The sequence below is a fragment of the Terrapene carolina genome, unplaced genomic scaffold, assembly GCF_002925995.2.
Source record: "Terrapene carolina triunguis isolate 2854851 unplaced genomic scaffold, T_m_triunguis-2.0 Scaffold89, whole genome shotgun sequence".
Classification (NCBI taxonomy): Eukaryota; Metazoa; Chordata; order Testudines; family Emydidae; genus Terrapene; species Terrapene triunguis.
In genome coordinates, this window is record NW_020664440.1 from 23,306,285 (window position 1) to 23,324,412 (window position 18,128).

At 39.2% G+C, this 18,128-nt stretch overlaps 1 protein-coding gene across 1 annotated transcript; it reads left to right on the forward strand.

Moving 5' to 3' along the window:
- Positions 1-240: 240 nt before the first annotated feature.
- Positions 241-17,629, forward strand: ARF4 (ADP ribosylation factor 4). Its single transcript, XM_024220966.3, has 6 exons — positions 241-537; positions 12,088-12,168; positions 12,659-12,768; positions 14,697-14,768; positions 15,308-15,433; positions 16,366-17,629. Exons 1-6 carry the CDS (start codon positions 471-473, stop codon positions 16,450-16,452), a joined length of 543 nt encoding a protein of 180 aa, XP_024076734.1. The 5' UTR covers positions 241-470; the 3' UTR covers positions 16,453-17,629.
- Positions 17,630-18,128: the final 499 nt, after the last annotated feature.

Here is an 18,128-nt window from a genome sequence, read left to right on the forward strand (position 1 = left end):
AGCACACAGTGCGGCGCGGAGAAGGACTACAGTTCCCAGCATGCAATGCTCGACTCAGGCCAAGGTTGGCGAGGAGCTGAGGGACCTGGGACTGCATCTCCCATCATGCCCTACGCCAACGAAATGAAGCTATCGATGAGCACCTGGCGCATAGCACGCTGGGAGTTGTAGTCAGTCTATGTTCGGAGGGTTTGTCCGGGTCAAGGGAGGGTGGTGGCGCTGCAGTGGGGATGTGGCGAGCGTGACGTGATTTTGTCCGCGTTGGAGCTGGGGGCGGCCGTGGTGGCGAGCGTGACGTGGCAGAGAGCGAGCGAGGCTCCCCCGGACATAAGATCAGCAGCAGTAGCCGCCGCCAGCAGTTGCTGGGCCGGGACCCCGCGGAGGGATCTGAAAAGAGAGACCGGGATTGGGGTATAAACCGCTGCCTCGCACACACTCCTCCCGCTCGCCGCCGCCCAGCCCGAGCCGCCATGGGCCTCACCATCTCCTCGCTCTTTTCACGTCTCTTCGGCAAGAAGCAGATGCGCATCCTCATGGGTAAGAGAGAGACCCCCGGACCCGCCCGGCCCTGCCTTCCGTCGCCTGAGGGATCCCGACCTCTCGGGCTGCGCTTGCCGCATCCGCAGCCCCCTGCTTGCCGTTACTCGGCCTCTCGCGTGTAGATGCGGCTGGGCCCCTGCGGGGGGAGGGGGGTGTTCCGTGTGGCCGTTGGGGATGCAGTAGGAAGAGGCCGGGGGCTTGCGAGCCGGCTACACCGGTACAGGACTACGGGGCGCGGGGAAGCGTCTGTCTGTCTGCGCCCTTCAGGCCTGGGTACGCTCCTGCCGAGACCTGACCTCTTACCCCGCTGTGGGCGCGTGTGTATCTATCCCCCCCGGGCCTGCGCCTTCTCCCAACCAACTCCCTGCCCTTCTGCGTGGGTATGGGGCGAGTGGAAAACTGAACGGCCTCAAGTGAATGAGCTTGGGGGGGGGGGGGCTGTTCTTTTCCCTTTATTTTCTTTACCTACTCACCCCACAGTTCTGTTGGTGGGAGATGTTTAGTCTTTTTATTAGAAAATGCACTAAACCCTGCTCCCACCCTTCCTGAGGCTTGTAACCAAGGTGGGGATTATTTAGCACCACATATATGTATGTATGTGTGTGTGCACACTATAAAACAAGCACTGACTGTAAAAAGAATGTGAAACTGTTAACAGGTAAATGCCATACATGATCATTTGTGAAAGGATTTGATAATTAAGGAATGTCTCCTCAGTTCCAGGAGTTCACTGGATTTGCATGTATGCCCCCCACCCCATCTCCCATGTGTGCATGCAAATCCAGTGAACTGGAATTAAGAAGACCTCCCTCAAAATCTAAGCCCTTTACATATGATTAGATATCACCTTTACCTATCACAGTTTAAGCAATGTGGCTGTTTTGAACATGATGTGACAGCACCAAGTGGGTTAATGTAGTCCTAAGGGCTCCAGAATTTGACTGCTAAACAGAAAGCATTAATTTCCAGTAATTTAGCCATTTTTGCTCATTTTGTTCTGAGAAAGAATGTTGCCTTTAATCACAAATTCTGGTGTATCTTGCATATAGGATTATAAAAATACAACTTTTTGTATCAAGCTAGTTTTATTAGGCCACTGTCTGACCACAGATACATTGTGGCTCTTCTGAAATGTACTGTGTAACCAGTGGCGCTGGAACATTTTTTACAGTGGGGGTGCTGAAAGCCAGTGGTCCCCACCCCAAACTTTTTACCTCGCTACCTACTTACTCCTGTCTGTGCCCCTCCACACTCCCAGAGCTGGGGCCAGGGGTGGGGGGCCAAGGTGGGGACCCCAGGAGCGGAGTGCTGGGCTGGCAGCGCTGGGATCCTGGGCGCAGGGTGACTGATGGGACCCCACACAAAAACTGGGGGTGTGACAGCACCCCTAGTTCCTGTGCCTATGTGTGTAACAGTTCAAACCAGTCACTTCTTTACTCCTACTGTAATTCCCAGACTTGGGAGTTGAAAAGGTGATAATCACATGCTGCATTCAATGTTTCCTTTCCTCCCATTCCCAACTTTATACACTCCTTTTCCTACAATTGTCCAGCTAGGTGAATGGGGCTTTTTTCAGTGCCTATCAGTTGGTCCTTAATTAACAAGAGGGATTGCTGTTGAGTAAAGTAAAGAGAGCTTCTTTTACCATGGCTCAATCCATTGCCTTTGCACCACATCTAACTGCTGTTGGCTAAAGAACTGAGAACTCCTAACTGTTGGCATATCAATTTGGGCCCTAAAAATGTTTGGATATGTATGAGAAACAAGAGGTAATACGCATAGCATATTAGGTGGTTATCTATAGCAGACCTAATGACATCAAGCATAAATACCCACCCCAACCCCAGAAAATGATTCTGTGTTCACAGCTCATTGTACATAGGGTATGAAAGCTAGTATGCACCAGTTGAAATTTCACCAACACTTGTGTAGCAGGTGTGGGTGTGGTGTGTTTTTTTTTTTTCAGTGCTTCAATTTGTTGACATTTTAATTACTTAAAATAAGAATTTAAACCTGAGATCACTGTGTCCTTTAATGTAACTTTTGCCTCTCTATAAACAATAGCATAGTAAATATACAGTAAAAATCTTTTTCTAAGAGAACTACTAGCATGTCAAGCGGACTTTTCATATACAACTCTAAATGACTAGGTATGAAACCTTGGAAAAGATGGTTGTAATATTAATATTGACACTGGTGGCACTATTGCTTTGCATCTTGCAGAATGAGGAGAATACAAGAACAAACTGTGTTCTTGAGAGCATAATAGTTCATAGCGCTTCAGACACTTTATCCGTAGTGATTAGTTCAGCTCTAACACTGATACAAACTAATCATAGAATATCAGGGTTGGAAGGGACCTCAGGAGGTCATCTAATCCAACCCCCTGCTCAAAGCAGGACCAATCCCCAACTAAATCATCCCGGCTTTTGTCAAGCCTGACCGTAAAAACCTCTAAGGAAGGAGATTCCACCACCTCCCTAGGTAACCCATGCCAGTGCTTCTGGGTGATCACTAGGGTGATCCTCCTAGTGAAAAAGTTTTTTCCTAATATCCAACCTAAACCTCCCCCACTGCAACTTGAGACCATTACTCTTTGTTCTGTCATCTGCTACCACTGAGAACCGTCTAGATCCATCCTCTTTGGAACCCCTTTTAGGTAGTTGAAAGCAGCTATGAAATCCCCCCTCATTCTTCTCTTCTGCAGACTAAACAATCCCAGTTCCCTCAGCCTCTCCTCATAAGTCATGTGCTCCAGCCCCCTAATCATTTTTGTTGCCCTCCGCTGGACTCTTTCCAGTTTTTCCACATCTTTCTTGTAGTGTGGGGCCCAAAACTGGACACAGTACTCCAGATGAGGCCTCACCAATGTCAAATAGAGGGGAATGATCACATCCCTTTATCTGCTGGCAATGCCCCTACTTATACAGCCCAAAATACCATTTGCCTTCTTGGCAACAAAGGCACACTGTTAACTCCTATCCAGCTTCTCGTCCACTGTAACCCCTAGGTCCTTTTCTGCAGAACTGCTGCCTAGCCATTCGGTCCCTAGTCTGTAGCAGTGTATGATATTTTTCCGTCCTAAGTGCAGGACTCTGCACTTGTCCTTGTTGAACCTCATCAGATTTCTTTCGGCCCAATCCTCTAATTTGTCTAGGTACTTCTGTATCCTATTCCTACCCTCCAGCGTATCTACTCCTCCTCCCAGTTTAGTGTCCTCTGCAAACTTGCTGAGAGTGCAGTCCGCACCATCCTCTAGATCATTAATGAAGATATTGAACAAAACCGGCACCAGGACTGACCCTTGGGGCACTCTGCTTGATACCGGCTGCCAACTAGACATGGAGCCATTGAGCCACTACCTGTTGAGCCCGACGATATAGCTAGCTTTCTGTCTACCTGATAGTCCATTCATCTAGCCCATACCTCTTTAACTTGCCAGCAAGAGTCATATGAGTTGGGTTTTTTTTCTTCTTCTTTCAATCATGGTTTTTAAGGGTTTGACTACCCTACAAATACAGGTGGGTCAGGGGACATGGTTACTACATATTTTCATTATGCAGTATACAGAACCTGTTTAAGGGTTTAGCTTGGTTATGAAACCCAGTTAGACACTTCTACACTACAAATAATATTATGACAAGCTCCTTTGAGACAGTTGTATTTGTAGTGTAGAAGGAAGGATATATGTGTAAGCAGGTGTCCACATCATAATTTGCACCCCTATTGGCATTTTCTCCTAATCTATTCAGTCTATTTTTAAAAAGACTAAATTAGTTTCTGCCTCAAAAGTAATTTTGGTTCAATTTTGGCACATGGGCTGGGCAGTGTGGTAGGAGGGTAGGATTTTTAATTGCTGCCACTTGTGTTATAGTGTGGTGTAGATAGATACGATCTCAGTCTCCAGAGCTGTCAGTCTATTTACTTTACCTGAGTGAAATTAATTTTTCTAAAAATAGATTTGTTTGTTGTGTGGGTTAGAAAATAAATATTTGATCAGTGTTTGTATGTAATTTACTTCAAACACCATAATAATGACAGAAGTATTGTAAGCAACTTTCTTTTACTCTAATACTTTTGCAAACATCTGCAAAACACTAACTTTTACAGAGTTAATTCAGAGTCATGGCACATACCTTGTGTTTGAGTGGATATGAGTTCTTTAATACTTTGCACTCCCTCACGTATTTCACAAGCTTACTAATTTTATGGTGTAAGCAGAGAACACAATCTTTTAAAAAGATTAGAGCTGTCAATCGCAGTTAACTCATGTGATTAACTCAAAAAAAGAATTACGATTAAAACAATTAATCGCTATTAATCGCACTGTTAAACAATAGAATATCAATTGAAATTTATTAAATATTTTTGGATGTTTTGCTACATTTTTCAAATAGATATACTTCAGTTGCATCACAGAATACAAAGTGTACAGTGCTCACTTTATATTTTTATTACAAATATTTGCACTGTAAAAATGATAAACAAAAGAAATAGTATTTTTCAATTCACCTCATACAAGTACTGTCATGCAGTCTCTTTATCAAGAAAGTGCAACTTACAAATGTAGATTTTTATTTTTATTTTATTTTGGTAACATAACTGTACTCCAAAACAAAACAATGTAAAACTTTAGAGCCACAAGTCCACTCAGTCCTACTTCTTGTTCAGCCAGTCCCTAAGAGAAACAAGTTCGTTTACATTTACGGGCGGTAAATACTGCCTGCTTCATATTTACAGTGTCAGCTGAAAGTCTTGCATGACACAGTTGTAGCTGGCGTTGCAAGATATTTACGTGCCAGATGCGCTAAAGATTCATATGCCTCTTCATGCTTCGGCCATCGTTCCAGAGGATATGCTTCTGTGCTGATGACCCTCGTTTAAAAAAATAATGCGTTAATTAAATTTGTGACTGAACTCCTTGGGGGAGAATTGTATGTCTCCTGCTGTGTTTTACTTGCATTCTGCCATATATTTCACGTTATAGCAGTCTCAGATGATGACCAAGCACGTGTTCATTTTAAGAACACTTTAACTGCAAATTTCACAAAATGCAAAGAAGATACCAGTGTGAAATTTCTAAAGATGGCTATAGCACTTGACCCAAGATTTAAGAATCTGAAGTGCCTTCCAAAATCTGAGAAGGATGAGGTGTGGCACATGCTTTCAGAAGTCTTAAAAAAGCAACAGCCTGATGCAGGAACTACAGAACCCTAACCACCAAAAAAGAAAATCAACCTTCTGCAGTTGGCATCTGATTCAGATGATGAAAATAAACATGTGTCAGTCCGCACTGCTTTGGATTGTTGTTGAGCAAAACCCATCATCAGCGTGGATGCATGTCCTCTGGAATGGTGGTTGAAGCATCAAGGGACATAATCTGTAGTGCATCTGGCATGTAAATATCTTGCGATGTCGGCTACAAATAGTGCCATGCAAACGCCTGTTCTCACTTTCAGGTGACATTGTAAACAAGAAGCAGGCAGCATTATCTTCTGCAAATGTAAACAAACCTGTTTGAGCGATTGGCTGAACAAGAAGTAAGACTGATTGGACTTGTAGGCTCTAAAGTTTGACATTGTAGAAAACACCCAAAAATATTTTAAATAAATGGTATTCTATTATTGTTTAACAGTGCAATTAATCGTGCGATTATTTTAATCGCGCAATAGCCCTAAAAAAGATATAATATTCTCCTAATGGCAACCCCTAACTAAACTTATGATTAGGAGGATAATAGTCAATAGTGAATTATGTCACAAGTGGCTTTACAAAGCTACTTGAAAATCATAATTGCCTCATAGACTCACATTAATACTTTTCATGTTTACATATCCCTGTATTTTAAAGGGCTGACCAACCATTTATATTCTTGTGTGCAAGGAAGGGAAAGCACAATTCCAACTCCATTTTACAGATACGGATTGGGGAGAAAAGAGACAGCTGAGATATTGGGTTAAATAATTTAACATAGTTGAACTGGGCAGAGTAGGGGTTAGAGTTCAGAAATTCCTTGGTCCCAGTGTTGCGCTTAGTCCACTAGTACATGGGTATATTTTAACACCTTACTGAATAACCTTGTTTTTCTTCATATTGCACCTTGCAGAATCATCATTATATCATGTCACTATATTCATCACTTGTTAGTATGGCCATGCAGCAATCTGTCATCTCCGAGACAATAGACTGCCAAAACATCCATCTTCCAAGAGGCTTAGCAGCTTTTCAAATATTAAGCTGCCAAATGATAGTCTGTTTCCCTAGCTTATTAACTTTGGCTATTTCAAACAAAAGGACAATTCCTTTTGGGGATTTTGGGAATCCACCTGTGTGGTTGAATAGTAACAAACCTGTAACTTACCAAAAAACAAAAACCACAACCTATAAATAGCCATATTAACAAATCTAGCCTAAAATCAACTGCATGAATTGTTTGTAATGGCCCTTGTAAAACATAGTGAAGAAATTACAAGGTAGAACTTGCTTGTATGAACTCAAAATCATTCTTATTTTAGCAATTATTTTAATCTGTGAATATGAATGAAATTCAGATATTTGGAACATGCTTCCTGCTTCTTAATTTTGGGAAATCTGAGTCTGGCTGCCACAATGTATTGTTCTTGAATATATTCCATTTAAAAATCAATCCCTAAATTTTGTAGTTACTTGCGTAAAGCTTTGCTTTGTTCACGTTTAGATTACAGGTATGCCATGTCTAGGTGGCTTAGGCTGGATTTAAAAAATGAAGAATTTACCCACAGGGCAAAACTATCATCTCTTTTAGGATATAGAATAGTAGAATGATTGTAAAATACAATGCAGTGATAAAATCTTTCTGGAGGGCACTTAGCTTTAGGCAGTAGAATTTGGTTGGCTGAAAAAAACAGTTTGAGATTGTTTTAACAATGAGTTCATGTGAGTCTGTTTAGAGGGAACTGAATGCAGATATATAGGCAGTCAGTTTAATGGCTCCAGAACAAGCAAATTTCATAAGAAAGGGCCAAAAATATCTTTGGAGAAACTCTTCAAGAAAGTAGAGGAAAATGTAACATTCCAACTGGACAGTTGTAAGTAATTTGTGTAATTCTTTCAAACAGTTCAGAGAAGTTGCTTATCATGAATGCAACTATGAGAGCTATAAGTAAGTATGGTGCTAGCACTTATGCAGGTACCATGGTGATGTAAAGGTGACTAGCAGAGTGGAGTTCCTGGGAGAAGCGCACTGCAAGCATGGGATTTATAAGTGACTCGAAGAGACTATAAGTAAAGTGGAGCGGGGCTCTTGAAATGAGTAAAGTAGGCATTACAAAGATCAAATAGGTGCAAGGGCAAGGCTGTACTTCCCATGTGACCCTTAATTGCTATCTAAACTGCTGTGTCTCAGGACTTCATGAACAACTGTCAACACACTTGTACTGTGTTGAGATTACTTGAAACCTCAGTGGGGAAGGAGCTAAAAGTTAATATTTCTGGAAAAGAATCTGAAAGAGGATTATTTTGCATCTTGGTTATTTGTTTCTGATTTATGACTTGGTGTTGGGGAATGTCCAAGTTTTTTCATGTAAACTTGGAAGAGTTGTTAATTGGAATTCTTAACTATCACCTCTTGTGACAGAAGGTTGACTTACCTATCATGTGATGGTCAGAGGACAAGTTTAAAAATATACACATCAAATGTAAAAATCCTGTACATCAAATGTGGTGCTAAATACATTTCAATCTCTTAAGAGAATATACAGTCCCACCATTTGCAATTGTTCTTAATGTTTCGTTTTAGAAAGCTGAATACTGAGGCACTCTTAAGAAATTGGTACATAGTAACATGTAAATTGCCATATTTTTTTAGAAAAAAAAACACACATTAGCTGAAATATGTAGAAAATCATAACTCTTCAAATTATGTGATTTGATACTTTTAAAAGTTATTTAAAAAAATCTAAAAGGCAAATAATTGATTTGCAGCTTGTAATAAGGAAGTTTGAGGATAGGGGTTGACTATATTGGTGAGGGGGCTGGCGATAATGCAAACTTTAGACTTCTAACTTTGCTAAACCGATAATTATCCTATAAAACTACTTGGCGTTTGAATTGGGAACCTGTTTTACTGCCATATTGTGACTTCTTCTGTATTCATGTAAATGCTTATATTTTCACTGTGAAAGTTCCTGGAAATCTATCTTGTCCAGTCCTTTTGTTCAAAGACTTGCAGGTAAGGCCTGTCCTTGGTGTTGAGTATTTCTCTCCTGGTGTGCCACAGAACATTTCTCATCATGGGTGGTTGGTTATCTTTATCACACACAGAAACATACAAGATTCCTTCTTGGTATTCCAGTATTGCCAACTCCAAGAACTTGCATAAAGAGTAGGTCCTCACAAAAGAATGATCTTGTTTTAAATCATGAGACTTTGAAAAATGTTGGGTTTGATTTATTTGCCTTCTGGGTTTTGAGTCTTTAGGATACAAGTGGGTCACATTTTTAAAGTTTTATTCTTTTTCTGCTACTGTAAGAGCTAGAAACTTTTTTTTTTTTTTAAGTGCCCATTGGCATTTTCTGACCACTGAGTTTAGCTTCGTGTTTATTTTCAAGGTTGTCCAACTTACTGATGAGCCATTTGCCTTAAGATGTTATAGTTTTTGAGGAATTCAAGTATATATTTTGGACTGATTACTCTTCTCTACATAATCTTAATTTTCATGGAGTAAATTCCATCTTTTCTGTTATATTAAGGCTTCTAGAGAGAGTTAAGTATTATGCTTGTGTTTCATATGTGGCTTCTCTGAAGGTCCAGGCATCTTATCTTCCATTTGGAAATGCCCAGTAAAGTGGCTGAGGTCTGAACATCTGTCTGCACTGCAGTTTAAAGACCTGTGTCTGGCCCAGGTCAGTTGGCTCAGGCTCATGGGGCTATAAAACTGAAGTGTAAATGTCTGGCCTTGGGCTGGAGCCCACAGTCTGGGACCCTGTGAGAGGGTAGGGTCCCAGGCTCCAGCCCGAGGCCGGACATCTTCAGTGCAGTTTTATAGCCCTACAGCCCAAGCCCCATGAGCCAAGTCAGCTGATTCGTACCCACTGTGGGTGTTTTAATTGCAATGTAGACATACTCTGAGAGGTCCATCTTGGACAGCGATACCTTGGGTTATTAGTCATTATTTCAGCACAGGAGGTACATTTGAAGAGTTGACAGTTGCTCCTTACAGAGTCCCACTTCTTTGAATGTTACTGGTGTAGGAAAAATGCTGAAACGATATTAGCAATTTTAAACTTTGCAGGTTCATAGTAAGAACTATTTCAGTGCCACCTACTATTGTAGCTAATCATCTAGAGGACTGGGTGGGAATGGAATATTGGAGTTCTGAAGGGCAAGCATTTAGAAATCACAAAAACACATTTAAAATTTAATTTTGAGAATTTTCTTGTACCTAAAGAAGTCTTTTTGACAGAAGTATAATACATGGCCTTTTGGCTCTACAGATTCCAGTATTAATGAAAGCAGTTGATTTTCTTAAAAATTTTCTTCACAAACTGTAAATACATTAATTTGTATAACATCAATATATTCATAAATGTCTAAAATACTGTAGGACACTTATAGGGAGGTTTTGCAAATAGAAAATGTTCTGTAATTAAGCAGTTAGTGTGCTTTGAGAAGGAAGAAGTTTTTAAGGGTCTGGTTTCATTCTGTATAAGTGGTTGAATAATCTGAAATTACATTATATTGCAACACTAAGAAAACTGCCTTATTTATATAAGTGTACAACTTGTTGTCAGACGCCCCTATATGGAGTGCAGGACAGGTACAAAAAAGCAAGTAAGACATTAGTTCAAAACATGCTACCGTGTTAGAGTATGGGTATAGTAATAGTACCAGAAGGGGTTTTCCTGTTTTTTAGTTCTCTCATTTTTGTTTGTTTGAGAAGAGTGTTATCAAAGTTCTACTGAAAGTTTTGGGTTTCTCAAATGGCATTTTAATTAAAATGATTGTTGTGTTTACTTGTTGAACACTCATTCTTGCCATTTACTTCTTAAATAACATCATTTATTCGTGGACATGTGCAGTAGGTCATACAACATTTCCAAATGTTGTGTGTTGAATTGGTTTTCTGGGACAGAGTCTAAACTCTTAATACTTCTCAAAATACAGATTAATCCACTCAGCTCACAGTATTTGGAAACACCATGATGGACTACCAAATGTTTATTTGCAAAAGCTGCTCCTCTTAACGTTCTGTGGGTACATGCCCAGTTAAAATACACACCTATATGTATTTTTAAATGTACAAATAGAAATAAATTAAAAATAATCAACTCAAAAGGGAAACAAACAAAACCCCCACATCACATCAGTCTGCCTGGAAGGTCAACAAACTAGGGTTTTGTTGGAGCAGCAGGGAAGCAAATTCCAGAGCAGAGTACCCTCCTGCAGAGTTCAGAAGTAACCAAAACAGCCCAGTAGACTGGAATAGTGTATGGAGACATGTATTATGGGTAGCCACGACACAAAACATGTAGGGCTTTTATATAAAAAACAGTTTGTATTGTTCCAGAAAATAAATTGTTCAGTGTAGTCTGTGGAGCCACAGGTGTTCTATGCTCTCCATATATCGAATATCATTAAGGGCTTTTCTACACTACCGCTTGAGTCCATGTAACTTACGTCGCACCTCTTTGGGTGACATAAGTGGTGTCTATACTGTGCTATGTCAACAGGAGATGCTCTCCTACCGACATAGCTTCCGCCTTTTGTTGAGGTGGAGTAATTTATGCTGATAAGAGCAGGGCTTTGGAGCGGAGCCCGGAGCTGGAGCGGAGCTGGAGCACAGCTCAAAAACCCTGGATAAGAGAGCACTCTCCTGTCAGCATAGCACATCTTCACCAGATATGCTACAATGGCACAGCTGCACCAATGTAGCGAGGTAGTGTAAAATAGCCCTAAGTGAGCTGCTGCATTTCATGTTAGCTGAAACTTTGAAGTGATCAAGAGTAGTCTCAGGTGGGGCATGCTGCAGTAGCCAGATCTGAAGGTAATAAAGGGATCAATAACAGACAAGATCTGCATTTGAGAAGAAAGAAAGTAGCTTCCAATCTGATGCTGGATAAGTGAAGGAGGAGAGAGAACTTCTGGCTACTGCCTAGAAAATATTACAAGGCATGTCAAATACATGAAAACATGCTAGAGCAAAACCTTTACATGTGAACTGCAAAGTTTGTTTAAAAACAAATAACCCCTATCAGTTATTTACATGATGCCTAAAGAAGAAAAAGTTACATAGCTTTCTGATTGTGTAAATGGAGAATGGAACTCTGGTATTAAACTTGAATTCTTAGCTGATTGGCTTCTGCCTCAAGTGATGGGTGGAGAAGGAAAGAGAGAAACATACTGTGGGGTGTGGGTGGGGGAGACTTTGATTCACTAAGGCCATTTAGGAACTTACCCGTTGCTCACTGAAAAGTGAATCCCCACCCTGTTTTTTTCAGTGGAATATTTGTAAAGAGCATGATTTAGTTAATACTGTGAAACTAAAATTAAACTTTATATATTTTGTAGTTGGTTTGGATGCTGCTGGTAAGACAACTATTCTGTATAAACTGAAGCTAGGAGAAATTGTCACCACAATTCCCACTATTGGTAAGAAAACTAATGATTGCTTCTCATCTAATTACTAATGTTAAATGTAATTAAACTACAGAATCATTCACTTTAAAATCCTCAATTCTCCTGAGGGAGAAAAGACTTACATGTTTTTCATTGTAGGACCTTTGTTTCAAGAGCTGGTTGGTGGGGTAGTAGGAGATGCATGTTCCCCAGAATAGAAGTTAGTATAGAGTTGGACTCTTAGAGAAATTCTCATTTTATGCAATTTGGTACTATCATAACAAAAAAGAGGTGTGTGTGTGTATATGTATATGTATATGTATATATATATATATGTGTGTGTGTGTGTGTGTGTGTGTGTGTGTGTGTGTGTGTGTATAGACACATGCACAAGACAGCTTATCTAGCTTTGTTTAGAAAGTGAAACTTTGAAGTCACTATTTTTAAGAGGACAGCTGACAGATTTATAATAACTTTTACATAGTCAATGTCAATATTTAACCACTTTTTTCTTTCTTTTTAGGTTTTAATGTGGAAACAGTAGAATATAAAAACATTTGTTTCACAGTTTGGGATGTTGGTGGTCAAGATAAAATTAGACCTCTTTGGAGGCATTACTTTCAAAACACACAGGTAGGCGTTCTTCTGTTTTACAAATTTAAAAAAAAAAATTGCACCTACATTCATATTTAAATGAAGACCACTGTGTACAGTATCTCCAGAAAATGGTCTGCCTCCATTTCCATTTTCTTCTCATGAGTTGGTCCCCACCATATTTGCTGGAATTCTGAGGATCCTTGGCTTTTGTTTCTGTTTAGCTGGGTTTTATCCTTCCCATCTGGACAGCTTCATGTCTTATGCTGTGTCTACACTACAGACTTTTGCCATCATAGCATCCAGTCAGGGATGTGAAGAGGTGTGATTTTCCCCTAGTGTATATACAATTATACCAGCAAAACTGTGCTTTTACCAAATACTTGTTTTTTCTCTAAGGGACAATGGTGAAGGGGGAATTGTAATTTTACTATGCCAGTGCAAGAGCAGTTTTGCTGGTATAGTTGTATCCACACTAGGCTATATCCATGTTAGGAGCACTTTGCTGGTGCAGTATACTTTATATTCCAATATCAGTAAAGTACTCCTAGTGTAGACATAGCTTACTATAGTTTGACTTGGATAGACAAGATTCCCATGAGGGACCTTCCAGTGTTGCTCCTTAATGTGCCAGAGGGGTCACTAAGCTATGTGATGGACTTTCTAGTCTCATTAAATTTGATGCTTTGTCTGCTAACCTCCTGAAACTGGAGAGGGACTTCAAGTAAAGAAGTAAGTTAATGCCTAGCTGCCCTTGTAGGTATTTCTTTCTTTTATAACCAAACTGAAGACAGACAAGAGAGATTTTTACTTAGAGTAAAAAAAATATATATAAATAATATTCACATGCACATATACATTATGGTTAAATACAAGTTGTGTTTATTGGGCTCCCTTTGCTTATAGTGTCTAGAAATGTTACTGAATACCATTAATCGGGGTGGTATTGCTGGTTGTTTGATGATCCAGGCCATGACAAGTTCACTGCTTCTGTCATCGCTGCAGGGGATTACAATGTGCTTTTTGGGTAGTTAGTAAACAGACAAGTAATTTATCACATTTCTATACACCCAGCAGCAGAGGAGATTCGTGCTTGTTGCTCTGCTTTGTGCAGGATTGTTGCCAGGAAACTTCCTCTGCAGTAGCACAGGCATGATTCTGGGGCATGTGCAAATAGGAGTGTGTGGTGGAATGTGTCTAGACAAAGGGACTGGCACAGTAGTCTAGTGACTGCATATACGTTGAAGACCAAAAATGTTACCCTTCTGACCTCTTCAGACCTATTATAGAAGCATCACCAGGGACCTTCAAAGGGGGAGAATCTGCTTCTTCAGAGGAGGGTAGGCTGAACTGTAAGACTTTGAGGTGGGGATTTAAAGAGTGGAAGGCAGTATGGAATAAGCTCTTTGATATTTTTCTTTTAATGTCAGAAATGGTGTTAGGAACATTTGGTAAAAACACATTTCTAAAAATTAAATTTTACTTAAAAGGTTGAGAACCCTCAGCTTTATAGGGTGGAGGACATCTTAATAGCGTCTAGATAATGTATCTCTAGCTGTCTTTGATGCAATGGGACATCTGAAAATAAGGGAAACTATCACAATTTGGCCAGTTATCTTTCCCTGAAATTCTGATATGCAGACCACAGTTTGGGAATCGTAGCCTTGTTTGTGGGGTTTTTTGTTTTTGTTGTTTTTTAAAACCTAACATACACTGTGAAAATTATGTTCATGTCATGTCTTCTGATGACCTAGCTGTCTGAAGAATGTCTACCTCATGTAGTCCACGATCTTTCTCTGAGTATATGTTATTTAAAAGTTTACTACTTTTTCAAACTTGCATTTCTTGGAGGGGAAGCAGCCAGAACTGTACTCCTACCCAATAATTCATGTCATCTTTTTCTTAGAACACTACTGTATGCTTACATTTTATGGGGACTTATCAAAGCTGCTTAACTTTTTTTGCAGGGTCTCATTTTTGTGGTAGATAGCAATGACAGAGAGAGAATTCAGGAAGCAGCAGAAGAACTGCAGAAAATGGTAAATATAAATATCTTTGGAACAGAATTGCCATCTTCTGTACTTACTTTACTAAATCAGCTTTTCTGCAAATGGTGAATATGCCAGTTTTGCTGAAATTTCAAAACCCGTACACCTTCAGAAAGTCTTAAAACGTGTATTGTAGACCTCCCCCCCCCTTTTTTTTTTAATATAATTCATCACTACTTATCTAAAATTGTTTAGAACGTGAGTGGACTCTAGGTCGAGAACTACTAATGACTTCACCCAATTCCCTTTGGGACGTAAAACCCAAAAGAAAAGTAATCTCTGTCGACAGTGAGCTGTCTGTACAATTTAAATCCAAACTGCTGTTTGAAACAATGTTGCTTTACCTACACTAGTGGAATTTGTATCATGGTTACTTGATGATCTCAATCAGAAGCTACTCACTGTGATTTGGGGAGTGAGAATGAAAAAGCTTACAGCACTTTACCCTTTATTTCATAATTACATCTCTTTAGCTGCTTGTTACAGTAATTAAATGGAAAAATAACTAGCATGGTCTCTTATTCTGTTAGCTTCAGGAAGATGAGTTGCGAGATGCAGTGCTACTGCTTTTTGCGAACAAACAAGACTTGCCAAATGCCATGGCAATCAGTGAAATGACAGATAAACTAGGTCTTCAGTCTCTGCGTAACAGAACTGTAAGTACTAAAGTTTTGGTCCAATTTTTTGTAAGCAAATGTACTCTCCCTTTAAGTTTTAAGCTTTCATCTCTTTTCTGTGGAAAGATGTAATGTGTATTTCACATGTACAAAGTGTTATTTCTACAAAAGAGTGACATAAAACACACACACTTATGTAATAAAAATAGGTGATCAAGAGCAAATAAAATGCTTCATTACTCCTTTTTTTTAAATAGGAAGATACAACCTTTGCAGACTATTGAATATCTTGGGCCACGTTTTAACTATGTGTGTGTTGCCTTTACTCTTCTGTTCTTTATTTTGAAGAAAGAGACTGAGAATGGAATTGTGTCCAAGAGTTTTGATTAAAACAATCAGATTAAAAATGCCCGACAGGATAAGGGAGGCTTCAACTACACACAACTTTTGTTGGGGACTTTAAATCACTGTTATATAATTCCTCATTGCATTTTTTTTTTTTTTTTTTTTTTTTTTGCATCACTTTACCTCTTCATGTTGACAGTCGTGGCTTATGTCATTATGAACTGGTTTTAAAAAGACGGGCTAAATCATGTAGTAAACATTCCTTACCTATGAGCTCAATAGCACCTGATTAAAACAAAAAATTTTAATTTACAATTCTTTACACTTTATTCATCTTCAGTTTCACTTTGATTCTTGTGCACTAATATAATGTGTCAGTATTTGGGTGACAGACATAGCAGGAGAATCTTCAAAACCCAATTGCTAATTGAAACTTAAAATTTTTCTTGAAAATATCTTCTGTTACTGTTAGGCTTTGTGGTGGTGGGAAATAAGTTTTGAAAAACATACTTGTTGGGATCAAACTACATGAAATTGTACCATAAGAATTACACCCTGGTAGTATGTAGAAATTCAGTATTTTAAAGTTCACATTTCATTTTATTTTATATTTTGTTCCTTAACAGTGGTATGTCCAAGCGACCTGCGCTACACAAGGAACTGGTCTGTATGAGGGACTTGACTGGCTGTCAAATGAGCTCTCAAAACGCTAACTCAAACTGGATGACTTTCTCACCAGGGACATGTTTGATATAAGTGGTCTAGGCTTGTTACAACAAAATTAGTTTGCATCTTGGTTATTAAACAGTATCTGGAACGGGTTTGGGCAGGATATTACAGCGTTTCAACTTATTTTGTTGCCAATTATTGTTTACCAAGCTATATGTTGCAGAAGTAGCAATGTGCTTGGGTTTAAAAAAACAAACTCCTTAACTTGGAAAAAAAAGTGTATCTTCTGATTTTTACTTCCCTTGTTATGTTAAATGCCTGAATATAGTTATTGTGACACCTTTAAAATCGGTTTTGAATATTTTGTGAGCCCCAATAAATTAAGTAATGTTTTTTAAAGATTTCCCCCCTGCTACTTTAGTTTACTGATACCTTATTATTTCATTCCTCAGACAGTCTGCTGATTTAAAAATGTAGCATTCCATTTATATTTATTTCTCTCCCTTGCCAAAAAAAGACTTGTTCCAGCCAAAAAAATGCTCTAAAACACTATTCAAATCTACTGCACTGAGGAACATTTTATTAACCTTGGGTTCCATCAGCCCAACTTGCCTTTGTGTGAATTGGATTTGATGGGTAGCATAGTTCTGTGCTGGTTGCAAAGAGCTCATGTTGAGGTGGTTTTAATATTCAGCAGATTGTCTTCCTTTATATTGTATCTCTTTATGTTGCATGTTGCTTTTTGGTATCAGCCTGAATGTTTTTGCCCAGTGTATAATAGTTCTGCTGAAATTTTACTGTTTATTGGTGAACATATCTTCATAAAGAGAAATTTTGGAAAAATCATCAAACTCAATGGATTAGTTTCTTCATAACCCACTTGGAATTATTCCTAATAAAATGATAAAATGTATAGTTTTGTGTATGCTCTTATTGAATCTTAAATTTGTGAAACTGATACGAACATTTGACACTTACTCTTTTTTTCCATAAATTGAGTTGTTCTGTAGTTTGTGAACACAAATCTCAGATTTTCAATTTTTGAGGGAGGGTCCCTGAAGATGGGCAGGTAACTTGTATACAGTGCAGTAGGTAATCATCATCAAGGCTTAAATAATTCTGTAAAAGTGTCTTTTGAAGCTGTAAATCTAAAAATCCTTTTAAGATGTTAGATATGAAAATACTAACCATTAAAATTGTAATAAAAACAAATACAAACTGCCCAAAAAGCATGCATGTCTGTTTCATAGTTATATGTACAATATGGGTTGCAGTAGCAAAGCAACAAATGAGTTCTGGTGGTGCCTGCATGAAAACTTGACCATCTATAGGGATTATTTCTGATGCTTTGGTAATGGTAGCAACAACGTGTTTTGGAAAATCCAAGCAAGTCCATGTGAGCTTCACCAGGTCCTTCCTTGCTTCCTTTTTCTCTCTCTCTCCTCCACCCCAGAGACCTATCTGAACTTGCATCTCAAGCTGCTACTCTAAAACAAATGAATTCTTGCTTGACTCCATTGCCATGAGTGTTCTGAATATCCAACAGATGTCTTTCCCACTTCATTGAGGATTTTTGGCATTTGGGAGGCTAGTTCTGATTAACTTCCAGAAGATAAAACATAAGTCTCTACTTTTTATTAGTGCAGCTGTTCCACCACCGTATTCTTAAAATTCTCCAGATTTAGCTAGTCATGGGTGGGGGTGGAATCTTTTTGGAAAT